This window comes from Strigops habroptila, chromosome Z, assembly GCF_004027225.2.
Source record: "Strigops habroptila isolate Jane chromosome Z, bStrHab1.2.pri, whole genome shotgun sequence".
Taxonomy (NCBI): Eukaryota; Metazoa; Chordata; class Aves; order Psittaciformes; family Psittacidae; genus Strigops; species Strigops habroptila.
In genome coordinates, this window is record NC_044302.2 from 53,052,325 (window position 1) to 53,079,456 (window position 27,132).

The following is a 27,132-nucleotide window of genomic DNA, read 5'->3' on the forward strand; positions in this document are numbered from 1 at the left end:
TAATTCTAGTGCTCACCTAGCCAACACAAATTACTGGAGTTAGAAGTGAGAGATGCTAGTAGCAGCTGATGCTAAGAAGCCCTGAGGGATGTGGATGATTAGAAGATAAAGAGCAACAGTAGAGAAAGCAGGTAACAATGCAAGGTAGGTGTAGAGAGAAAAGGAAGACAACAAAATGGCAATCAACCAGCAGTAACTCATCAATTACAAAAGCAAAACCAGAATTAAGAAAAAAAAAAATTAAAGGCAAAGCTTTTTCTGGAAGGGAGAATACCTTTGTAAGACTAGGAAAATAAACTGAGAGATGGAAAAGTTTAAAAATCAATGAGTGCTATTCTGTCCTTGTTAATGACCTTTTCAAACTCCTTTCTGAAGTGAAAGTTTGATCACAATCATTTTACACAGAAGATTGAAGCAACCTTGAAGCAGAATGAACTGTGTACATGCTTAAGTATAGGAAGGTAAAATTCAAAGCTCGAGAAAAGACAAATCATTATTCCCTTTGGCCATGATTAAGGAAAATTTAGTGACTGGTGATCACAGCCAAAAGGGATAATAATATACCAACAGGATAGCTGAAGTAAATCAGTATGCCTGGTACAACTTTAGAAGATAGCCTGAAAGTATCTGGATAGGAACACTGCTATTATCAGTTTACTGAAGTTATATGTACTGTGCAAACCTACCACATCATTCTAGCAAAGGATATCAGTACTAAAATATTACTCAAATCATCATTTTAAGGCAGTCATTTTCATTTTACAGATAATAAAATGAGGTGGAAAGAAGTACTTCCTGGCTTTCTCCTGCTTGCACACGGAATGAATGGTAGTGACAGGAACAGGAAGCTCTGCCTGCCAAGTTTCCCCTTCCAACTGCTAGGCTGAACATGCTCTCTCCAAAGGCTATGCTGCCACAGTAGCAATATTCAGTACAACTGAAGTGTAAAAGTAAGTTAGTTTATCCATTAGGCAGGGCTCTGTCAACTTACAAGGACAATTTGGCATCACTTTTATTGGCTGCATTTCTGAGCACCACGCACCACACACATATCCTGCGCTCCAAACACCATAACCAAATGTTAGCACAGGATCCTACTAAGATCAGTTCTGAAACAAATGTTACACATCAAATCCAAAGCATCTCTAGAGAGAGCCTTGTTTTCCACCTAAAATTTTACTGAGCACAGTTCATGTGCGTTACAGGGAGAATAAGCACAGTTCATGTTCGCTGATGCTAAGCATAAAGCCCAGTTTCCATGCCAGCCCGCCCATATATGCGTCTTCAGATTCCTTTTGGGATGAAACTACACGTCTAATCTGAAGCCCTTTCAACAGGAAGTTTCATTTTCAGAACTGAAAGAGGAAAAGGAAAAATATCCTTTTTTTCAGAACTGAAAGAGGAAAAAGAAAAATATCCACTAGTGTTCTTTGTGTATTAGAAAGAAATTTGCAAAGGCTTTGATTCAGTCTTGGCAATCTACTTCGTCACAGTGAGAGGAAGGGTGAAAGGGCTAAGGATATTTATATACCACAGGTTAGGGGAGAAATGCCTACCTTCTGCTGTTTCCCACAATATGACTATAAAGCCAAAACAAATTGCGGGAAAGATCAGAGAGAGACAGAATCTAATTTTCCTTAAAGAGTAGGGCAGTTCTATTCACTGGATCTCTTACTGTACTAATTAACAGTTTTCTGAGAGACTTTTTCTGATCAAGATTTTCTACCCCACTTTAAAAGCCTGCATCATCTCTGGTGCTAGACTTTCTGGTGGCTGCTCCAACACAACGCACAAAAATGAACAGACATGAAAGGGGAGGAGTTTCACGTTTTGCTTAATAGACCATCTAGATCACACAATACACTAAACAGTTCATTTAATGAGGTAGGATGCATTGGTCTATTTGTATTGTTACATGCAGCTGCAGTGAATTCAACATGTCTGTAACTCTGGCCATAAACGGGTCTTTACACAGGTGCAAGGACACTGCAGTAAATGTTTGTTGCTGAAATTCTTACAGATTTTTCACATATGGCTCCACTGCAAACTGCTTAGGTAAGATAAAAGAGCAGTCTGCCTCATTTACAAGTGCCCAAAAAAGCCTTGATCTCTACTTGACAGCACTGATTACAGTCTGATAAATCAAAGTGCAGCTCTAAAAGTTGCCTAGGATTCACAGTTCAAACTAAAGTCAGGCCACACTGCAAGTACCCTTTAGCATTACACCTACAACTGAGAAATACATTAAATCCTAAGACCAGTACTAACATTTTGTTCATTAGGATTCCCCTTCAAAAATTAATCTAGTCACAAACACCACCAAGTCAAATTGCTTTTAGTATTACTGGTAAGAACTGGTAAGAAATGAAGCAAAACAGGTCATGATTTTACCTTTTTGTTACAATAAGCAAGTGAGAAAAAAAAAAAAGAAAAGCTGTGTTCACATGTTTACAGATCACTATATATATTCTACAGAATACTATAATAATAGAGAATATCCTTATTACAATTGATCACCTATAGACACCATTGGGCTACAGACTCCATCAGTGAACAAACTTAAACTATTCTTAGCCTTTTGCAGTACACTTACTGAGCACAAGCTGCTGGGAAGTCAACAGAACTTGACTTCTGTTGAAAGAAGTCAAGTTCTTCTTGACTTGAAAGGTGTACTTCTAAGCAATGTTATGCTTTTGTTGGTGTATGTTTAGGTTGTAGGTTTAGACTGGATATTAGGAAAAATTTCTTCACTGAAGAGGTGGTCAGGTATTAGAACAATGCCTTGTCAAGTTTCTAGACAGCCTTCTTACATCCTTTGCAGTAAGAGGAAACTATGACTTGTAGAAGTGCATATCAGCCTTTGTTCGCTTTGGCATTTGTCTTGGTAACATATGAAGTCAGAGTCTCAAAATATCCAACTGGTTTGAAGCACTCTGTTATCTAACAGTAATGGGTAACAGTGCATGTACAGACCTTCAGCCTTTATTAGGTCTGAAACTGCAGTTTTGTTCTGGTTTTCCAGAATCTGGCAGCATGGGATAACAAGGACATCACTTGTAAAATTACAGCAAAACGCTGCTGGAATGCCACAGCTAATTAGTTGGTATTGATAGTGGCATTACAGTCAAAGACAATTTGCTGCTTGTTGGCTAATGTTTGTTCTAATATATGAAGTACTTTCCAAACAAGGGAAAATAAGTAAACTCCTTGGCCTAAAGCACTTATAATACAAATTCAAAAAAGCAATAGCACAGAAATTAGAGGAGAATAAGAAAAGTTATTTAGGTAAAAGGTGGTCACGTCTAGATAATTCAACTTTCATAGTGCTACAGTGATTATTTACGAGACAGGGCTGTTGCTTAGCTAAAATGGATGGTCAGCACTAAAATTTCGAAAACTACTGGGTAAGTGACCAACAATACCTTTTCCAAGTGGAATCACAGAATCACAAAAGAGTTGAGGCTGGAAGGGACTTCTGGAAGTCATCTTGTCCTTCCCCCCTACTCCAGCAGGAATACATAAACTATTTGCAATTACCCTCCATGTGTCATTATCAGTCAGCAAGATTCCTTGTGGCAGGCATTTATCTTCCAGAAGAGCCTGCAGGAGGAGAGACATGAACCTCTGAGGACAAAGGAATGAACAGCTTCTCACATATTTGGAGCACAAAGGAAAACACAGACACAATTACATATGACTCAGTCAAACAACATAATGAGGCAGGCCTGAATGGTCAAACAGATTGTAGACATGGCTATTACATACTACAAAAGACAGGTACCAAAGAGGCAAAATTATGTGGGAATTTAAAGAGGATTTTAATTTGGTTCCATGGAGGCATCCAAGGAGGAGGTAACAATCCTGTAACAAAGACAGCTGTGGCCATTGCGAAGAACAAGGTTAGAGTAACCTACAGTTAATTGACTGCAGGACAGGGTCAGAAAGAAAATAAACAGCCACAGAAAACATAAAAAAAGAATTTAAAACACTGTTCTCAGCATGCAGTACAGCTGAGCAGAAGATTACGGGTCAGATTCTAGCAAGCTAGACTGAGAACAGGGATAAGCAAACACAACAGCCATATGTATGTACAAGGAAAAAGGGGTCTAACTTTTTATGCTCAAGTTTTTGGAAAGGTTTCGGAAAGTTTTCAGGAAGCCTCAGGGGAATGTGTTAAATAAGGAAGTAACAGAGGGGTAAATGCTAAGAAAAGAGAGACAGTTTTAATTGTTACTCACTAGTGACAACTTCAGCGGTCACCAAAAATAAAATGGTGGAGGTTAAGGAATAGGAGCACAAAGGACTCAAAATAGACCCATCTCTGCAGAGCAAATCAGAACTGCTCTTCCCTGTGCTCTGCAGTTTTTGTCTCTGTGCATGCACCAGCACATCCTCACAGTGAAACAGGTACTACCCGTAGTCCAGCCACACTGGCCAGTCACCCTGGGGCACCTCTAGGAGCTAACTGCAGTACTCTCCTGCCTGCAGACAGTTTTCTTTCGAAGGAAGCTAAGTCTGTCCTTGAGTGCTGACAAATACACAGAGCTAAGGGAAAATGAAAGATCAAAGTCTGTTAAAAAAGAAGATGCTGGGATGTCCAGAGAGGCCCAAACAGACTCATATCATCAATATGATGTGGAAGATAAATATCATTCAGTGAAGCAGGAAGGACCAAAAGGTGCCCAGAAAATGCACTTAAGACCTTGGTTTAAAATGGAGTGATTTCTGTTAGGCTTTGGTTATACCAATGTCAGCAACTCAAGTGTGGGGACCTCTTCCACGTGATCTAACCAAACTGTTAACTCTTGGTTTAGCGTATTCTTAAATAAAAAAGCACACAAGGCTTCAACTTCTAATTCTTCCCTTACCTGAGGAAGCTGAGCCTACTCAGTCATATTTAACTAGTTTTCTTACTTTGCCATCTTCATTTACTGTGGCACAAATTTTTCAGTATGAAATGCCTGTGGCTAATGATAGCAACTCTGCTTTTAGGACTGGGACAATGTCAAATCTTTTAGGAGGTCAAAACAACCAAACTAGCTAAGGTAAAATTTCCCACTGGATAACAGAAAAAATGAAGTCACTGATATATGTGAAAGAGATCACTTATTCAGCACAAGCCACTGATCCAGTCACTCTTTCATTGCAGCCTCATAATGCAGGTACATGAGCTAAGACTTTTTTTGCCTTTTGAGCAGATTCATAATAGAGAAATCAAAAAATGAGTTGATGAAACAGCCACCATTATTCAAAATTGATGCATCATTTGTAATAAACCTGACTGCAGTATACACAAAAGGAAGAACTTGGTTATTCCTCACTACAAAATGCATATTTACATTACGTAGGACAGCATCCAAATTAACTCATCTATTTAACTACTTGTCCTTCATTACCTCATTTCACAGAACAGAAACAGGTTTTAGCTTTTGTTTACTGGTAACACTTTGAGGAAATAAAATCAAAGCTTTGTTTTGCCTCCATATACCCAGGGTGACTCCCAGGTGCTGCCAAGGCCATCAAGATACTGTGCTGGATCACAGTACAGAACTAAAAAAATCCCCATGTGCTTCCTATCCCTCTGCTAATGACTTTCAAGTCTGCATTCACGGAGGATCTATGAGCCTTCTACCTCAACCAAGTTAAATGATCACCCATACCACTTTCTGTCCTGCTAACAAAAAAAGCCAGCAAAGAGAGCAGCATCCTCCTGGGAGACCAATCCTATTACCTGCACGATGTTCCTGTTCTCAACCCCTTTGTACAGTGTTGTAGTTGGCTGACCTTGCCCAGCAGCCAAGTGCCCATACAGCTTCACTCACTCCCCACCCCACCTGCTCCCAGTGGGACAAGAGAGAGGACACAAAGAGCAAAAGCAAGAAAACTGATGGGTAGATGTAAGGACAGTTGAATAGGTGAAGGAAATTTAAAAAAGAAAAGAAGTCATGCAAAGACAGCCAGTCGCCACTTCCCACAAGGCAGACAGATGCCCAGTAATGGCCACCTTGGAGGACAACACTGACACTCCACCCTCCCCTGCCTCAGGTTTTATTGCTGGTCATGACACTGTATGCTATAGAAAATCCCGCTGGCCAGCTCAGGTCAGCCGTCCCCCAAAACCCAACAAGCTACTGTCTGAGATTGTAGGAGCAGAGAGTGGAGGTTAGGATTGGAGGAGAGTGGAAGCCTTGACAGCACTGTTCCAGCCACAAACCAAAACACAATACCTTATGGGCTTCTACAAATAAAGTTATCTGCATCCCAGCCAGACCCAGTACAAACACGAAAAGCAGCACAAGGGATCACACAACACTGCAACTGACTAGCCAGCCACAGGTGTGCTTACAGTAGCCCCAATCCAGTTAGAGTGATTCTGTCCAGAGAGCACTGTTTGTATCATACACCACACTTCTGCACCACACAGGGAGTGGTGCAATGCAGTGGCAGTCCATACACGAGTTTCACGGGCCTAGCACCATTGACCTGTTTCCTATTTTCTCCAAGAGAAGCCTGATTACTACAGAAACACAGCAAAATCCCACTGCAGTTTAATGGCCTGTACCAGCATCCTGTACAACTCTCGTTTCTGTCAGACATCAAACTCCCTCTAGCAGTCCTAAACCAAATCTTTTGGGTGGGGAGGGAGGAAATTCCAGGTCACACCTATAGGCCTCTCAAAGATTATGAATCTGAAAATAACTAACGGGTCACATGCCACTGGAAGCTCCCTCGCAAGAAAAATTTCCCCTCAATGCTCCTTTCAAAACACTGTGAAAGAACGGTTTGAATCCTGCTGCCTAAAGTTAAAAATGTTTAATCCAGAGAACTGTACATGAAAATGTGAGCCTAGAAGTTTCTGCACATTCTTACAGCAGCCATCTGCATGGTGTATCCTGTATTTGTGAGCTCATGTTATTCCTGCTCAGGACTTTCAGTTAGTGAATGAATATTTGCTCTTGTAACAGACAGAAATTCAATCATCGCTGCATGACTCTATCTACTCATCCAAATAACCTCAGGCTTATTTGGGCATGTATTCAACTATTTAATCTAGCATGAAAGGATGGTTCCTATCAGTAACCAAAGCCAGGTCTCAGTTTGGAACCAGCAAATGTACTCTTACAAGCAAACGGGACGTAGAAGAGCTTTTCAGTTCTTCTTAAATTACAGTTCCCCTTAAATTAGTATCAAGCTTGCTTTTTTTCTTTCTTTTATTTTCTTTTAAGAGTTAAAATTTTCAAGGATAAACTGGGTTGGGTGTTTTTCCCTTCCTATAGAAGCTTGAGGATTCTTCCATAGAAGGTAGAGGATTCACACGGATCTGTGAAAGTATGTGTCTCTTGCCTCTCTCTTTTCTGGCTTATAGGTCAATTTGTAATCCATTATGGAAACTAAATATAATAATATTTTTAGCAAGGATTTCCATTTAAGAAATTCATACATCTTAAAGAAAAAAACATTTGAATAGTCATAGGATTCTCTGATTAAACAGTGAGCAAACAAAACACTGACAAATTGTGTAGAGTCATCATGTTCAACTTTAACACGAGCCATACACTTGGGCTTTTACCTGATTAGATGTAAGCATTCTTTCTCTTGATATCATATTCCATACTTTTCATAGTGCGTAGATTAAATTAAAAACTATTCCTAACAGGGGCACAGAATTATTTCAGATGATAAGGCTACACATTTCAACAGTGTTTTGACTTCCACGCAGTAAGTATTCTCAGATTGGAATACGAAGACTCAGCTACTTCACAAGGAAACAAAAGCAGACATGAGAAGACTTCACCTCAGTGCGCAGCAAGATCATGGAGCAGATCATCCTGGAAACTATGCTAAGGCACATAAACAATAAGGGGTGATTGGTGACAGCCAACATGGCTTCACTAAGGGCAAATCATGCCTGACAAATTTGGTGGCCTTCTATGATGGGGCCACGGCACTGGTGGGTAAGGGAAGAGCAACAGACATCATCTACCTGGACTTGTGCAAAGCATTAGACACTGTCCCGCACGACATCCTTGTCTCTAAATTGGAGAGACATAAATTTGATGGTTGGACTACTCGGTGAATAAAGAATTGGCTGGATGGTTGCACATAGGGAGTTGCAGTCAAGACCTCAATGTCCAACTGGCGACCAGTAACGAGTGGTGTCCCTTAGGCGTTGGTGTTGGGAACGATCCTGTTCAACATCTTTGTTGGTGACATGGACAGTGGGATTGAGTGCGCCCTCAGCAAGTTTGCCAATGACACTAAACTGTGTGGTGCAGTCAAGATGCTGGAGGGAAGGGACGCCATCCAGACAGGCCCTGACACACTTGTGAGGTGGGCAAACACTAACCTTATGAACTCCAACAGGGCCGAGTGCAAGGTCCTGCACCTGGGTCAGAGCAATCTCAAGCACAACTACAGGCTGAGTGAAGGATGGATTAAGAGCAGCCCCGAAGAGAAGGATTCGGGAGTGTTGACTGACAAGCTCAATGTGAGCCTGCAGTGTGCACTTGCAGTTCAGAAAGACAACCGTATGCTGGGCTGCATCAAAAGAAGCACGGCCAGCAGGTCCAGGGAGGTGACTCTCACCCTCTAATCCACACTCATGACACCCCACCTGGAGTACTGCATACAGCTCTAGAGCCTCTAACACAAGAGAGATGTGGACCTGCTTGAGTGAGTCCAGAGCTGGGCCACAAGGATGATCAGAGGGTTGGAGCACCTCTCCTATGAAGACAAGCTGAGTTGGGTTTGTTCAGCCTGAAGAAGGCTCAGGGGAGACTCTGTAACAGCCTTCCAGTCCTTGAAAGGGGCCTACAAAATCTTAGGAGGAACTTTTTGCAAGGGCATGTAGTGACAGGACAAGGGAAGAAAGCTATACACTGGAAGAAGGTAGACTTATATTAGATACTAGGAAGATGCTCATCACTGTGAGGGTGGGTGAGACACTGGAACAGTTTGTCCATAGAAGTTGTGGCTGCCCCAACCCTGGAAGTGTTTAAGACCAGGATGGATGGGGCTTTGAGCAACCTGGTCTAGTGGAAGGTGTCCCTGCCTGTGGCCAGTGGGTTGCAACTAGATGATCTTCCAACCAAACCATCCTATGATTCTATGATTAAACTCAGAGAAGGCCCAATGAAAATTCTCCTGTAGAGAGTTTGTCAGCAGCAGACAAACCTACACATCTCTTACTTTTTCTCACTATTCAACTAAGCAGCCTGGAGACAACAGGGAACAACAAAAAAACCCCAGTTTTTTCTAAAAGCTGTTCCCAAAGTTCTTCGTAAGCTGAGAAATTCAGCCCACAGAGTCTTGCACATAAGCACAAAGGGCAACAGCGAGGGTGGCAACATGTATTGATTTGGTTTCTAAAAGCTGTCACGTTTCCCATCTCATGTAAACTCCTTGTGCAAAACTGGGATTTTCAAAGCTTTAAGTTCGGATCTGAAATTCGAAAACTGCCTTTTACATCTTCCCTACCTCTTGACCAGAAAACCGCTATGACCAGTATCAGCAAAATCTTCATCTGAAATGCCAGAAGTGCTCTTGTCATTTTCTTTTGCATCACTGAAACTTTGGGGATATAAATTATGCTAAATAATCATATTGTTTCTTATTTCCATTGTATACAGTTTTTTTAAAAACATATAATGAGTGATCTTTGCTATTATGAGAAGTCTTATAGAATGAGAGCAGGAAATAACTCTTTTGTGAAAAAGTTTATTAACAGCAGGAAAAAAAATACAAAAGACAAATTCTTCAACTTATTATTCAATTTTTTACAGTGGCTTACATAGAAACCAATTAGTTTTAATCTCCATTCAATTTTATGGAATGCCTCCACAAGAGCTCTTAACACAAAACTAAGACTCAAACAAGCATGGTATAAAAATGATGAGAACTCTGCTACTGTCATCCTCACAGAGATAGCAGAACTGCAATTTCCATATGTGCCCATAATAACAATGTTCAAAACTGTACTAAAATCTCATCTGGTTTACATTAGCCATGGTGCAAGCAAGCAAACTTCCTTGTACACTCACTGGAAGTACAGACATCAAAATTCAGTCCAAAGGGGTAGAAGTACAAATAAAAGGAACAGTTAAAATCCTAGAAAGCAAAATGAAAATGTTAAAAACTTAACATGAATTAATTACTTAGATTAAAAGACTAAATTAAGTGCCAATACTTTTTATCAGAGATACTTAAAGAACTGTAGTTTAGAAATCTCCCTCCCCTTTTAAAATAGCTGGTTGAATGTAAATTCCCTTCTTGAAGACTTGCTGAAGTTATATAGACTACTTATCTGGTGAAGTCTACTCAAAATTTGGGGGTTTTTGCTATTTTTAATCCACAGACCCTCAGTGAGCTGAGGAAGGACTACTTTGCTACGAATGAGTAACAGTACCGTACCTCTCATGCCACTGCTGCCAGTGCACAAACGCACCCCCAGAATTCCACTCTTACAAACCTTCAAAACAAGGTGGAAGCAGACTGCAAGACACCTGATTTAAATGTATTTCAGAAACTCTAGGCCCACTTCTGCCATAAAGCAGCTGCCCTTCTGGATCACAAAAGAGCTTTCAAATCACACGATGCACACATAGCAAAGCCCATGCTGAGCTCTGGCTTAAGCACCGCAGACGCACTCGTATTGATTCAGCTATGTGTGTGTAACCATCACAGATTCCTTCTAATTGCAACTGCTTCTGTTACACATTTTCTCTAAGCCCTGCTGTTTCCCACCCACACAGGCTAAACAGTAGGAACGCCTTCCCATCAAACTTTACAGGGCCATCTTAACTGATATGGAAACACAGATAAGTATGTCATCTTTAGGAAAACATTTTTTCTTATCACTGCTTCAGTATCTGTCTTTTCTAATGAAACTCATTAGGAAATGGTATTTTAAAACTGTTTACATTACATACTTAATGACTGGAAATTCTGACTAGAAACCTATACAAATTAAATACATTTCTGACATCCTTTGGTTAAACTGGCTCCGGTAACTGGATATAAAATAAATCATGGTGATCAAGAAATTTTCCTCACACAGACACAAAATACGTGGGTTGAGACAACCTGCTCTAACTTTTCCTCCCGTGAAAAGGAGGAGGGGAGATTTCTAAACTACAGTCTTCCCAGAATTACAACTTTAATAAAGAAGAGGATGTTCCTTAGACTGCTCTGACAGACACGGTAAGAAACACATACAATCATTTCTGGAAGCACACTCAATAACATGGGGATAAGTGAAAACACTCCATTTGTCAAGATCTGGAAAAATATATTTGCTATTCTCTGTCACAAAAACTGCTAGATATTGTGGAAAAAAAAAAGGGTAAAAACCTGAGCTTCCATGCCTATGAGAGCAATGTTCCCAGAAGAGTAATTTCCATTTGCAAAAAAATAGGTTTAGTTCATTAAAATGAATTGATGTCTTCTTAAAATTAATACAGATACCTTATGACTATCTTCAGTATTCAGGCCTGAATATGATCTTACAAAGAAATAGAAGAACATTACAAATGAGACAGAAGACTTACAGGTATTCATGCATATTACCATATAGCAGCTATCAGGGACAGATTTGTTCACAACCTCAATTTATGGAAATATTGAATTAAAGACTGATAAACCATAGATACTTTTGCCATCGCTTCTTCTAAGTATGCCTATGTTTCATTGTTAGTCCGTATCAGTTACAAATTCTTTTGCTATAATCTATTTTATAAATAGACCCCTCACCCTTTCTCTTCATTTTGAGGTATCATGATGTCAAGCACCAGGTTTTGCCAGCAGGAGTTAAGTCTGATCTTGTTAATGATTATCTGTGGCATAAGGAAATCAAACTGAACGACAACTAGAACAGAAAGCTGATTGTGCAGGAAACAAGCATATTAGTAATCAGCACTTCTCAGAACAAAACATAACAAATGCATTGCTGTTAGGTGGGAATTTGTTACAGCACCTATATATGAAATAACATTTACACAATTGTGGTCTGGGTTTTTTTGGTTTGTGTTTCTTTTTTTATTTTTATTTTTTATTTTTTATTTTTTTGTTTTGTTTTGGTTTTGTTTTTGTGTTCTGTTTTTTTGTTGGTTTGGTTTGGTTTTTGGTTTTTTGTTTTTTAAATCAGCTTATAATGACCAGACTGGCAGCAGCAAACCAACAATATCAGAGCGAAATAACCCAAGGAAAGGCTGGTCTTCACAGGCATATGCATACTGGCTTGTCACACTGGTGCTGCTGGAGCCTGGAAAAGCCCCAGTCTGGGGTCAGCGTGGGACACCACAGCAGGGATGATGCCAAAAGAGGGTATGCTTACACAAGCTTTTGTAGGTGAAGAGGAACCTCAATCTACCTAATGCTCCCATCCAAGTCAAAACAATACGATTGATTTTTGGCACATGGACAAATAAAAGGTAATAACCCTAGCGCAGCCTGGAATAAACGCAGAACAATTTTGCCCCTACCTGCAAAACAATCCTTAAATGTACCCTGTGGATCCATTAGATGGGGCTGGGTTGCATGCTAGCACAGCTATACAGCTTCTGAACTTGAGCTGGCTTCTTTTTGCAGCTGGGAGCATGGGAAAAGTGAACAGATGCCCGCCTGCAGCCGAGGATATACCCATACCGACCACTCTCATAGGCACGCCGTACTTGCAGAGTACCTTAAGCAAGCTGTGGCTTTCACTTGCAAATAAACACTATTTCCATTCCTATTTAGGTAAATCTAAATGGCCTCAGGAGTAATCCAGGAGCTCATGTACACACTGCAGTTGATTCCAGCCTAACTCCAACCCAGGGCCAAAGCTTGTTCACTTTCGTTAAATAGCTGCTGACTGTAGAGCAGTGACCTCTGTATAGGAGGTAGGAGGCTGTAACCTCTCAGTTTTGCTTTCTGTATCTAATTGGAAATGGCAAGGCTCGTTAAGCTTCAGCAGCCAAGTTGTTAGTTGCCTTATCCATGAATACCATACAGATGATCTTATTAGCCACTACTTTGCATTGGGCAATATAATTTAAAAACAGACTATCTGGTGGCATGCACCAACTCAACTCTAAAGAACATCACTGCTCAGAGGAAAAGAGTAAGAATAGGAAAGTGCAGCTAGTGATTAAAGTGCCATTGTCCCAGGAGACAGACGTTTTCTAGGTGACATTCAGCAAACCACAGGGGTTCCCCCATTTAAGCCAAATTTCAGCAGCATTAGGATTACATTTCTTCCCCCTCTAACCCTGGTACTGACTGTTTCTTGTTCCCTCTGTTTCATTAGTAACTTACAGTGATCCAACCGTGGGTGCTGAATTATGCCCAAATTAGTCCTACGAGAAAAGAAACAAGCAGTTTTCTGCTGGCATACCTGAGCCAGCTCATGACTGAGTCAGCTGAGGACCAACCCTGGCCCACTTCCCCAGCTCAGCTCTTTTGACTACGCCCCTTCCCACTTACAAGGGACCAGCTTGCTGCTTGCAAGCAATGCTCCAAGCCCTCTGGCTTCTGCAAAGCCTTAGGCGCAGCAGGTTTGTTTCAGCTCCACTGACCACCTGGTGGAAAGGAAGGAGGGTCTCCTTCTGGACAGCTGTGGTGGAAGTGTCCTGGAGCAGGAGGATGTTTGAAGGCTCCCCTGGCTCACAGGAGAGGAGACAAACTCAGAGCATGGAGCAGAAGTTGGGCATACTCCCCATTCAAATTCCCACAAAGCTTCATGACTGATGAAGCTTCTGGCTTCATCACAGCAGAACAACGGGGTTTGTGGGGAACACATTAAGGAACAGCCCTAGTCTGCTCTTGTAGTATAAATATCTTCCACCGGTTTCTTCATCGCTGTATATCCTGTGTGTGCTTCCCTATAGCAAAGGAAGACATTCCCCATGTACGCAGCTCAGGAAGCCCATTTCCTACCCCCAGAAGCCCACCTCTGTTGTGATGTAGAAAGGACATCATTCAGCTCATGATGCTCAGCTGAAATGTTTCATTTCTGTTTCATATCTTACAAGTACATATTTCTTGGGCATTGAAAAGGTCTCTATATGATTCAATAGTCCCAAGCACAACATGGTCTGTGTTTGCCATTCCTCCACATAATAAAAGTTTTATGTGAAGAACAAACAAACAAAAACACCCATCTGAGAAGGGGACACAATTCAAATGAATTGTAAATGAGAGGAAATATTGAAAACACACTTGGAACACGAAGTTTATCTCCTTCACTGATCTCCCTGACATAATCAAAGAGGTATCACCATGATTACTACAGCACTCCATGCTGATGTCCAAGCATAGGGACCCACTGCACCAGGCACTGTAGAAACACAGAAGGGTGATTGAAATCCTTGTCCTGAATTGTTTAGAGTGTGCAGGCTGACAGTGAACAGAGAAAAGAAAAACACAAAAGCAGAATAATGATGTTGGTAAATACAGTGGTCCTACCACCTACATTTTCAAATGGGAAGGCTGGCAAGGAAAGAAAAAGTGTGAGGTAAATACCAGAAAAATGGAAAAACACAGAAGTGCAAGACCTCAAGGCATAAAAAAAGAAAACAAGGAAATGTGGAAGGATGCTAAGGTGCCAAGACTAGCAATGCAGACAATACTCCAGATCAGAAATACATGCCTGAAACAGATTTAGCGCAGTTTTGTTACAATTAAGTGAGATGTGGCTGTTACCATTTTAAATTCCATCTTCAAATGTCGTTCCTCAGATTTTTCAATGGGAATAAACAAGGCCTGGTAAAACTACTTGGAATTAATGAGTCTCACATCAGATACTGAGTTTTTCAACATGAAGTCCACCCACAGGATACCACATCCTTATACTGGGAAAATCTTACCGAGCATTTTGTTCTGATACTTCCAAGGGGCCTTTTTTTTTTTTTTATTTTCCACTAAAGACTTTAATTTCAGATGGGAAGCAAGTACCAAGATACCAGAACTTTTAATGTTACGAAGAATTCCCATTTTGAGAGTTTACCCAGGAGAGCTCTGGATAGTCATGATAGTCTTTGGGAAGAAACAGCTCCTTCCTCTCTCCCCCTCCTTCTCCCCCAAAACCCCAACAAAACCACAGCTTAGACTGCCATCAGGCCAGCAAGGTTTTTATATTAAACAATTCCCTCAGCCACCATGGGCTATTCAGCTGAATTAAGGCAAAGGGACTGCTGGCAGTCTTAAAAATAGGCATGTGTTTAAGAGCTTTGTTGGCTTTGTTGCTGCAGTGACAAAAAGGAAGTTGCAGAGGCATCAATCTGGACTTGAAATTATCATCAATATCTCCAAGACACGAAATATAATTGGAATTAGTAATTCATTCTGGTCTACAGTGTCTTGCAGGAAGCTTAACTGAGAGCAAAACTGAGAGCAAAACTGAGAGATACTAGCTCCTTTTTCCCTTCCTGTTATTTTATATTCATGTGAAAACAGGTTCAGTAATCAGAAGAGTGAAACAAAAGACACTGTGCTGTGGGAAGGGATGTATCATAGTAAGGGAAGTGAGGAATAACTACAGCACAGCACTGAGTGGACTGACACAGTGAGGATGACATATGGGTAAGGTGAGAATTCCGTGATAAGCGTTCTAATTGCATTATCACTTTGGTGATTTTCAGTACTTTGATTTTGTGACAAGCCTTCCTGCACATTGTCATTAACATTTTTCCTCCCTTTAAGACTGTCACCCTAAGCACCAGCAGTATTTCTTCCTGCCAGCTTCCACAAGGAAAGGAAGCTGGCAGAAAGCTTCCCACTCAGCAGTGGAAATCTGCTGTGCCTACCTTTGTAATAGTAGGCAGAGTCTATAATCTATGTTCTGGCTCTTCTGGGCTTGCTCTAGCTAGCTGCAGTCATCTTTATCTTTAGGGTAATATGTCATTCGATCAATGACAGTCTGAGGATGAATCCATTCAGAATGTTGGCGAAAACAACCTGTCTGAAATTTGTATGAAGGGACTCAGAGAAAAAACTAATTGCAAATAACAAACTATGCAGATGCTAGCTTGTTTCAAATGTAGACGTTTCTAATACTATGCACGTCGGAAAAAGTTTCTATCTACTGCAGAGAAGTAATACTCTATACAAATTCAGGAAGGTGTTGGAAAATAGACAGCAGACATATGTCGATTTTCCTTTTAAATAAGCTACATATTTCAGCAGCAACATGCTAAATTTTCCTTCTTCCCCACTATCTTTGTTGTTTTCTGTTACTCTCCTGCTTTTCCTTCTGACGTGCAACAAGTGCAACCCTGCAAGCTGTGAACATACGCATTAAAGTTAGCATTACTTTAGGAGTCAGCTGAAGCATCAGAAATAATGTAGGCACGTTAACACAGAAGATAAATTAGCATGTGTGAAGACCACGATCAAAGCATAGCCAGTACATGAGTTTGCCCAGTGCTGCATCCAGAGGTTTGGCAGATCAGGACAGCCTTTTTTTTTCTCCATGAGGTCTTACTTCATCCACATGCCACACTGGTCCCCAGCAGTGGGGAAGAGCAACTGAGAAAGCTAGAAATCATCTCCCTGATTTCCCCATTGCTGTCCATGTTTTCTTCTCCTGTCTCTCACACCGTCAGGGCTGTCCTCCTGCCCCCCCCCCCAACAGCATGACACTAGGCTGCGACATTTGTTTGGCAGGACTCTGCCAGAGGGCTGTGGAATATAGCTGTTGTTACCTCTTTAATCTTCAACTGCATATGAAACATTTAGGCTAACCCTACTCCAGTAGTGCCAAAAAAAGGCTGCAAAATAAACAGCATTCCTTTCTACTGTCCAGCCACTGCAGACAGACTAGACTCAGACAGGGTCTGAGGATCAGTACCCACAGAATTTGCAGCTAACCAGTGGTGGAAGGAGGAATTTTAGAAGTTTGTGGCTACAACATAGAATGTGTTGTCATACCTGCAATAATTAGCTGTGCTACCTTTGGAGGACCTCTCTAGGGTATCATAATATGCCTTGCCCTATGCCACTTCAGCACGTTCTAAAATTCTTAATTACCTGCTCACACAGAGGTGGTGTGACACCACACAGGTGCTCTGATGAATGCACTACAGCGAGGTTCATCCAAGAGGGAAAAATAGCAGAAACCATCTTAGAAGCTACATCCTACAGGAATCCACATGACCATCAGCATGCTGTGGGCAGCAGAGACAGCCCACCTTCCCAGTTCTCTACAGGGCTAAGAAGTCCAGATGGGACCCAAAGCATGTTCGCTTCTTTCTGCAGGTAGCCGTAAGAGGGTAAGGCACAAAGCCTCACAAGAATGTGACTGTTGCACAACAGGCACATTCAGGAAAGCAGAAGAAACCAGAGGAAACCAGCAGAAACCAGGGTATTGTTTTTGTACCACAGCTCAGAGAGAATAGAGAACTTTCCGAAGGCAAGTCCAAAGTCACACTGAGGAGCCCCCGACAGTGTTTCATCCTTGTGCAAGGAGGAGAAGGCAGCTCTGTCAGTACGTACACCACAAGAACTATAATTATCCTCATGTGTTTTAATAAGCATTATATGCAAAATCATATTGTGATAGACCAAAATAGCTCTCATCCTAATTACAGACATTTCAAGTAGTAGATATTACTCACCCATTTAATGCTCACGCCTGTGAGCTGCTAGGCAGTTTGAAACATACTTGAACTCCTGCTGTGGATAGAGCCTGTCTTTAACGAAGAAGTGAAGACCACACAGAAGTTACAGGCTTGATACAAAATTTACTTGTGAAATCCTGTGTCCTATAATAAGCAAGAGATGAGAACAAATTATAGACAAGATCCCTTCTGGTTGGGAGATCTGGCTACTAGCTAATCTGTATGTTCCCAGATGAGTCTATTGCCTGAGTAACTGTAACTGCTGCACACAAGTACTCCATCACCTGGAAGTTTCAAAACTGACATAATATACCCGAGATAACTGTCACAATAGTCATTAACATGGAAAGACAAGTTGCAAGCCAGCTGCTTCATCAGCCTAACAGGCAGCAACAGACTAAGCCATTAGAAATTAATTAAAGATCAATGACATTTAAAATCCTAAAGAATGCGTGTCTCAGACCATTTATAATTGGCAAATAAGATAAAGTAAGCCATAACCCTGTTAGTTGTTGTCTGCTACTGTGCTCCCCTCTGTCCTCCCGCTTTACAGACAGTGGGAAGCGTAGGAGGGTTGGTTACTTACAGGATTGCTCTGCTCGGGATCAGCACCAGACGAGTCCAACAGCGTGTGCTGGCAGCCTGCTCTGAAGCCCACGGCCATGAGACACTGCCAATGAGTTTTTCTGTTTATCTCTATGGGCATTGGATGGGCTGTAAATGTCCTTGCCAAAATCAGTCATTTCCAATAGATAAATATCCTCTGCTTTCACCAGTTTCATGACTTTGAAATGGCTAGATTACTCTGTGCAGTAAGAGTTGGGACATTATTCAGCGTACTTCCTGCACACGCTATCAACAGCCCACATCCAATGATGAGTGAAACACAGGGTTAAAATTAAGTTTAAAGACTTGTTGACACTAAAAGTTAAACTTCTGAGCAGTTTCATAATCCCTTATACCTACAAAGAGTGTTACAATCTCTGCTATTAAAAGGAAAAAACAAAACAGAAAAAAGGTAAAACGCTTTTTTCTGAGGTTGAATCTCTGAAATGGCTAGCGTTTGTCATAACTTTTGTTAACAGAAAGAAACTGTGTGTCTTGCCTTCCCTCCCACCTCCTTAAAAGTCCTGAAGGTGATTATGGCTGAGTCTTCAGCTGGATCACTTTAATCTGGACCTGGTCTGAACCTGACCAGGTTTTTGTTTCTTTTTGTTGTTGTTGTTGTTGTTGTTGTTGTTGTTGTGGTAGAGTTAAAATTAATCATAGAATGGTTTGGGTTGGAAGGGACCTAAACACTCAACTAGTTCCAACTGCCCTGCCATGGATCAAGTTGCTCAAAGCTCCATCCAACCTGCCTTGAACACTTCCAGCGATGGGGCAGCCACAGCTTCTCTGGGCAACCTGTGCCAGTGTCTCACTGGCATAGCAAAGAACTTCTTCCCAATACCTAATCTAAATCTACCCTCTTTCAGTTTAAAGCTATTCCCCCTAATTAATCTCCGTGCAGACAATGCACTCCTCCTAGAGCCAGCCATTTCTATTTCCACGTGTCAAATCATACTTTCTTCATTCACCCGGACCCCCAGCTGCCCTTCCAAAACACAAACCAAGCAGCCCTCAAACAAGCAAAGGCCAGAAGCCGCCATCCGCCGAGCGACTCACCTACCGTCCCGCCGGCTCGCCTGGCTCCACGGCACTTTGCGGGCATCAGACCACGCTCACCTACAGACCTCCTCCTTCTTCTTCTTCTCCTCCTCCTCCTCCTCGCGGGGACGGGACGCTTCCTCTCCTCCTCCTCCTCCTCCAGATGCTGCTTTCTCCGGCGCGGTCGCGGTGTGTCTCCACAGACGGGCTGTGAAGCAGCGGCGGGGACGAGCGCTAAGGCGGGAGCTCGTCAACTTCAGGGTCGCGGCCGGGCTGGACACCAGCGCCGTGCGCGGGGCAGGCGGGAGACGCGGTGGAAGCGCGGGGACGCACCGGCGGCGCCGCCGCCGCCGCCCCTCGCAACTCATTGACCCGCACGGCTGCGGCGGAGGCGACGCGGCGCGGTGCGGCCCCGGTCCCGCCCCGCAGCGCCGCCGCCTGCACAGCAGGGCCCGAGCCGACCCGATGTGGCCGGGACATAGGCCCCGTCAGCAGCCGCCTTACGGGCGCTGCCCTCAACGTAGCTTCCCGTCTGCCGACAGGCGCCTACGACACCGTTAACAGGGGCTCACCCCGTGCCTAACAGCAGGCAGGGTAAGAGCCGCCGGGTGGCGACAGCCGCCTGTGAGCCGTGGTGTAAACGGGAGCAGTGCGAGACCCGAGTCTGGATTAAAGAAGAAACAAAATAAGTAACAACACACACGCCCTCCCCACCCCCCCCTCCAAAAAAAAAATAAAAACCACCACAAAACAAAAAAACAAACAAAAAACCCCCAACAAAACACAAAAAAAAAAAAAAAAAGGCGCAAACCCCCCAAAACCAAAACCAAAAGCAACAACAAACACACCCACCAAAACCAAGCATACAAACAAAACGAACAAACAACAACAAAAACCCCACAACATAAACATGGAAAAACAATCATTTTTTTGTCACAAAGAAGTTAAATCCTCAAAATACCCATTTCTCGGTACTCTCAGAGAGAAAGCTTTTCTGAAGCCTGCTACACGTGGGTCCCTGTGAAGCTTGTGCTGATGTCAGTAAGAATGTCTGAACCTCTGAAACTCAGTTAAAGCTGTACATAAAATGACAGCTCCAAGTTCCTAAGATAGCAATGAATGACCTAAAGGAAACCTGGAGGCCAATATTTTTGTTTGCTTCATTACAGTTCTCCATTTCAAGCAACCTTTCTTTTCTTGTTCAAAACCAAATGAGCATTGTGGGGCTGACGTAGTGTCTATTTTGCCATATTTTTATAAAACTGCAGTGTTCTTTTGATATAACTGCACATTAGAATACCAAGATAAATTCAAATTTTGCTAGAAGCCTAATGAGGTGGTCTGGTTTCCCTTCAGCGGAAGAAAACCACCCCTACCTTTTCCCCTGGCTGTGTGTTCACCCTCATGACACAGGTGCTCTTCTAGGGGGAAACAGAAGCTGCATATAGGTGCTACCTGTATACTAAAACAAAAGGAGGGGGCCCAACAGTGGTTGTTGGAGTCACTCTGCAAACCGTGGCAGAAGGCAGGTGAGTAAAATTAAGCAGAAATGTAGATGTTCACTGGATTGGGGACATTAATAAAGCCACTGGGAACCCAGTCTTCCAAACAGATCTGCGGTGACAGTCCTTGCCATCATGGAGATCTTGTTGCAATGGATGCCTCACTGTCTAGAGTAGAAGCTTAAATATGCATCTAGACCTAAACACACATCAAAACTATGCGTAAGAACATGGTTATAGTTAGAGACCACTTTGTCTTTAAGTGACTGAATTCTGCAGTGATGCTTTTCAAGCACTTGTCTCCAGCTAAATAAACTGCTTTGTGAGAAACAAAATTAATGAACCCGCTTACCAGTCAATTTATGTACTCTATCCCATAAGCTTCCTTCCACTGCAGCAATGTGGCACCTTGACATATTTGCTGTGATATGCCTTTCTGGATGAGAGATGTTAAATGTCACTGTCAGTACAGAGCTACCTGTCCACTGGGGACATGGATGGAGAGATTTCTGTCACCTTCCTGAGATGAGATCTTCAGGAAACTTGTAGGAATGTAACAGGGGAAAAACAAACCAACCAAATAAACATAACAGACCAAACAAAAACAACCAGCTGGATCACTTTGTTGAACTGGTCCCTGGCTGAAATGTTCGTGGGAAGGAACCAGACAAGTCAGAGAGGAAATGGATATGGGAAGGAAAAGAATTGGACTAATACAGGATTACATGTCCAAGTCTCATTTCTGTAGAAGACAGGCTAAAAATATATGCTCTATATTAAGGTCCTGAATTAAAGCTGACAACTTTACATGCCCTGATCACCAAAATATCTGGATGCATTCCAGTAATGCATGTCGCATGTTGTTCTTTCATCTTCTCCCCAGGAGAAGTGGCTGTAGTTCTGCCTTATAGCAGTAGGGTATGAGCTGGGGGGGGATTTGTTTTATATCCTGCATGTAGAATTTTGGTCAACAATATGCACTCCAGAAGACAACGTCAAGGCAAAATGTGGAAGGTCTGGAGTGCCCTCAGTCCCTTCAGTTCATTCCACAGCCAGGACAGAAAAGACATCTTGGGCATGTGTCATGCATTACCTGCAGATAATGACTAAGACCTCAAATTTGATCTGAACTGCCACAGGAGGTGAGGGTAGAGGGCAGAGTGGTTTTGTTGTTCTTAGCATGCCTTTTGCCAAGGCAGTGCAAGTCAGTATACAGTTGGAATTCCCTAATTGCTGAAACTTTCCTGTTTAGGTGATTCTCACAGCTCATCTTCCCTGCAAGAACTCAGGTTTGGATATCCAGGGTCCAGCAGCTTCACAGGAATGGGATGGAGACTTCTTGCCAGCAGGACATGATAAAAAGGAGACATGATATTGGTACAGCACAGACTGGAAAAGCTGACTGGAAAGTGACGCTGTCACTGAGCAAAAAAAAAAGAGCTATGATCTTGCCACTTGCACATGTGGCTTTGTTTACTTCCGTGTGCTGCTGCATTCGTAGCTAATCCAGATGGCCATGTGATTAAAGATGAATACACACACAAGTTGAAATAGAGTTTAATACTTTCAGAACTGGCTAAGCCTGCATGCAGATTTTTTAGTTTGGGAAGTTAGGTGCTAGTAAGAGAGAAAAAAAATACAAAATAGATGAGAACCATACTTTACAGAAGGAGCTTTCTTTAAGGAAAGGAGAGAAATCAGGTTATGTGTCAAAGGCAAGTTTCTATGAGAAGACACTGCTAGGAGTGTTATGCTAAAGAGACAATCTCTTGTGTGTGCTGTGTGTAATTTAAAGATGTAACTAAAGAGTCAGAGAAGTAGAACATACCAGAAAGTAAGCCTGGTGCATATTTGTTATTTATAGTTACTGGAAGAAGACAGGACATTGTGTATGTGCTTTTTAGTTGGCCAGAAATAGGAAATAAGTTCATCTTGTATTCAAGCTCATTTTACATTACACGGATAGTACATTATGGAGCTTTGCATTCCTGCCAATGTTCACTGTCAAAAGAGTAAACTGCCAGTTTTCACATAGTTGCATATGCCTTCATACATATATATTCAGCAGAGGCATATGCCTTCTTCTTGTAAGGTTAGAGTTTAACACATATGATCAGAAAGATGCGTGTGCTGGGAGCATGCTGCATTTATAATATTAAAAAAAAAAAATAAAGAGAAAAACCCCCTTAAATTTATGCAGGATACATCCTTTGTTGATTTTTGAAAATGAAGGTGGCTGACCTGCTAGTCATGCTAAGTCACACAAGCACTTGTTCAGTCTCTCCACTTGTCAAAGTAAATGGAAAGTAATGAACTATTTGAGATAAAATTCTGCTCCCGTTGAGGTTAATAGATTATTTTTCTTGTGGGATCACAGATTCATATGGCTATTTTTAGGACTGATAATGGCAGTTAAATGGAAGATGACACTGAAATACTTTTCTGTCTAATGTACTACTTAGAACTCCTAGTGTTCACATGTGAAGACAGTCATTGAATGTCTTATTATTCCTATGAGCAGTGCTGCTGGCTTCAGAAGAGAACGTGGTCTCCTGGAGTACTTTCTTCAGTATTTTTTATTCCTTGGAGAAGGTAACACAGAAGGGAGCAACATCTTCATCAACTTTGACACAACCTAATTTTGCAACGAGAAAACTGCAGTAGCCTACAGTCCAAACTGAACTGCCAGACTCTTTCCCATCATCTTATCCTGCAGTGCTTTTATCTAGAAACAATTGTAGCAGAGCTCCTTCTTTGAGGTGTGCTACCAATGCTCCATATTGATATGTTTCCACCTTCTATCTTGGTATCCGAGCTGGTGAGAACAGGGCTTCCACTCCCTTAAACCTCTTAAAACAGTAAAATGGTAACATCTTCTCAGATACCACTGGGAAGTTTTCGCAGTGTATCCAAAGTGTCGGCTTTGGAAGGACAGGGTGCTGTTTGGAAAGGAGCAGCTAGCAGTAATCTTTCCATACCATAGAAGATTCACCTTGGAGGCCAGGCCGGTTCCTTGCAGTTCGGTCTACAATGACCTTTCTCACACACCTGAATCTGCTGCTTGTGTTGACAAGGAAAATATGATTGAGGCATGCACAAGGCAAGGTTTTGTTTGATTATACACCAGAACAGCTGGAAGAAGCAGCTACCTCTTCTCTGTATGTTATACAGAACTAGCACCCACACCAGAACTAATGGAAAACCTCCATCTCAGAGATAAAGGCTATGCCATATGCAAAAGCTATTATAAAAATCCTGTTATTCACTTTACAAAACAGAGCGGGGGAAATTCTGGCTCTGGCTACAGAAGAAAACCTCCAGTGTGAACAAATAAGGAACAAGGGATTAATAATCTCCTATATGATTAAGAAGTTTGCTTTTAGCTTCCACTTTTTTTTCTTTCCAAACCAGACCTTATTAAAAATAAAAGAAAGGCAAATTGGTCTCTAATGACTATTCCAGCCTCTGTCAGTGATATATATTTGGAAATGGGGCAAGTCCATGTAACCTCTGTCCTCCCTATCTTTGAGGTAATGATGTTATTGACAAGTCCTGAATGCCAGTTCTCATTACAAAACCTCAGTAAAGTAAAAACCCGGGCCCTCTGAAACCATCTCAGCTTACAGAAGGAAAGCAAATGGCACTTGCCTGCTGATACAGAGGTAATTCAGACCTATTTAACAGTAATTCATGGTACAGTTAGAAGTTTGACTGTAGCATTATGAACTGCAGAAAGTAAAGAAGGTTTTGTCTCCAAGGTCCTGTTGTACTGTAAATGGTGATGAAAAACATGGTGGGTAGGGCAAAGCTATACTGCAACATACAATTCAAGAAGCATCTTGCTATTTCACTAATTTGCCCCCCCTTTTTTTTTTTCTCATGTTGGGGAAAACAACACATTTAGCACCTTGCCAGGTTACTCAAGTTCAGTCACTTATTCCTGAGAAGTTTCAGCTTGGTTTTTTTTTAACAATCATCTCAACTTACTTTTCCTCGACAGTGTAAATGACCATTATCAGGGTAAAGCAACAGGCTCTACAGGTAAAGTAACGCTACAAAAAAAAATAAACTGGTTACTTCAAGTCAGGATGAGTGTTTTCCTTTAGAAGCAGCAGTTGGCTGTAATTTTGGTTTTAGACCAGTTACAGAATTACTGATGAAAAGACCTAAACATGTTTAAGGAGATGCTTAAGCTTCTAAGCTTCTCTTTAGTTCTTGCAAATCTAGTGAATCCATCCTGCTGGATGCCACACTTTCTGCAGACCTCTCCCCTCCTTCTGCACCCTCAGAGGAGGATAAAGTGCTTGAAATGGAAGTTTTTGAAGTCCTGTATATCGCAGGGTATAGTTAGATGTCGTGCCTGAACTTACCTAAAGCTCTCTGCTTTAAAAAGGTACAGCTGTCTCTCATGGGAACTCTTGGATACTTTCACACCACTTCCTGAGTGGACTTAAGTTGCTGAACTAGAAGAAAGTTTATTTCTCACCACTCACTGTCCAGAGATTTTTCATCTTGAAGCATACATCAGAACTGGGTTGCAAGTGAGCTGTCAAACACTAAAGACAATGTAGGATGGGACCGTAAAGGAACTACCCACCTCCACCACGGATCAGCTGGCTTCTTTTTGAACCATACTCCAACAGCTAAATTCCAAAATCAATCCTGGTGAATTTCAGTTTGCTGTTCTAACTGGGTACTGTGCTTCAAATCTCCCCCCGTGTAAAATTTGACATTTGACATCTGTTAAGTGTCCCAGTTTAAATTCCTAGTGAAGACTGAGTATCACCATGGTAGAAAGAACAGAAGTGCAGAAGGTAGGGATTAGTTTCTGTGCTACAGGATCTATTAATTAGATAAAAAATACCAACATCTTCCTTCAGTACTTATTACGGACTACTTAAACCAATTGACTTTCCCTTAACCTACTTTTCTCCTCTTCCTGCAAATATATTGAACTTAGGCATTCTGTCTATCTCACATCCCTACATTGCCAATGATGCACTTAAAGAGCTGCAGTAACCCTTGATAAAATGGTATTCTTGCCACATGATAAAATAGATTTGCAGTTGTGTTGTAAACAGAACAGAAACGTGACTCCTTCCTGCCAGAAAGCATAATGACTGGACTCTAATTAAACACAGAACTTTAGTCCATAGGACCAACGGCTGCTCCCATAACATCAGAGAAACAGGTTTTCTCTGTTCACTGGATTCGTAATGATGAAGAATTATGATGCAAGCATCCCTAAGCAACGTAAAAGACTATATATTAGCACGGATTTTTTCAAGAACACAACTGGAGTCTAAGGAAGAAGTTGCATCTCTTAGGCCAGGAAATTTTTTAAGGCATTCATGGGGTTACTTACTTTCATTTTATATTTTGAAATAAGTAGCATTCAGAGAGACATGTTTGGTGTTAATAAATGCTGTTTTCATTGCAGATTTGGTTCTTTTGGTTCAATTATAGTTTGCACTATTTTTATTTTTTCTGGTCACTGGGAGTACCTCAAGTACTAAAGAGCTCACAGCTTTCTGTAGTAGATAAAATAGACTTTAATGCAACATATGTTCATGCCATTAGAAAAATAAACTATTCAGTGTTCTTGTGTTGGTAACAACTGTATCAAATGATGATGATTTTTCTATAGATATGACTCTGCTTCACTGAAAGTGTGCCGTCTTTAATCAAGTGTCCTTTTAATTTATAGTAAATGCCCTCTTCCCCATTTCAAATGAGCACTTGGGATAGCCTTCTAGACTTCTTCAAGGAAGTCTCTTGCAGACCTGCAGCTTGCTTGTATTAACAGTCTTGAAACACTGTGATGGGCTGACCCTGCCTGGATGCCAGGTGACACCAAAGCTGCTGTATCACTCACCTCCCCAACTGTACAGGGGAGAGAAAATACAACAAAAGGCTCATGGGTCAAGATAAGGACCCGAAGAGATCACTCAGCAGATACTGTCATGGGCAAAACAGACTCAACTTGGGGAAATTTACTACCAACCAAATCAGAGTAGGATAGTAAGAAACAAAAACAAATCTTGAAAGCACCTTCTCCCCACTCCTCCCTTCTTCTTGGACCTAACTTTACTCTGAAATTCTGTACCTCCTCCCCACCAGTACTGCAGGGGGACGGGGAACAGGGGTTGTGGTCAGTTCACCACACATTGTTCCTGTCACTCCTTCCTCCTCAGGAGGACTTTGCACGCTCTTCCCCTGCTCCAGTGTGAGGTCCTCCCATGGAAGACAGTTCTTAATGAAGTTCTCCAACACGAGTCCTTCCCACAGGCTGCAGTTCTTCATTAACTGCTCCAGCGTGGGTTCCTCCCACAGGGTGCATCCTTCAGGAACAGACTGCTTCAGCATGGGTCCCCCACAGAGTCACAAAT

The 27,132-nt window shown here is 41.8% G+C and overlaps 1 protein-coding gene across 5 annotated transcripts in view; it reads right to left on the reverse strand.

Annotated features, from left to right (window-relative positions):
• Positions 1-19,649, reverse strand: part of MARCHF3 (membrane associated ring-CH-type finger 3) — a 78,256-nt gene extending 58,607 nt beyond the window's left edge. Inside the window, exons 1-2 of one of the 5 annotated variants that reach the window (XM_030470154.1) lie at positions 19,260-19,649; positions 17,592-17,738 (exon numbers count right to left, since the gene is read on the reverse strand). In XM_030470154.1, the coding sequence (XP_030326014.1) occupies positions 17,592-17,595 (4 nt within the window). In that variant the 5' untranslated portion in view covers positions 17,596-17,738; positions 19,260-19,649. The remainder of the gene's footprint in view (positions 1-17,591; positions 17,739-19,259) is intronic. The other 4 variants (XM_030470156.1, XM_030470153.1, XM_030470152.1 and 1 more) reach the window with 4 other exon arrangements.
• Positions 19,650-27,132: the final 7,483 nt, after the last annotated feature.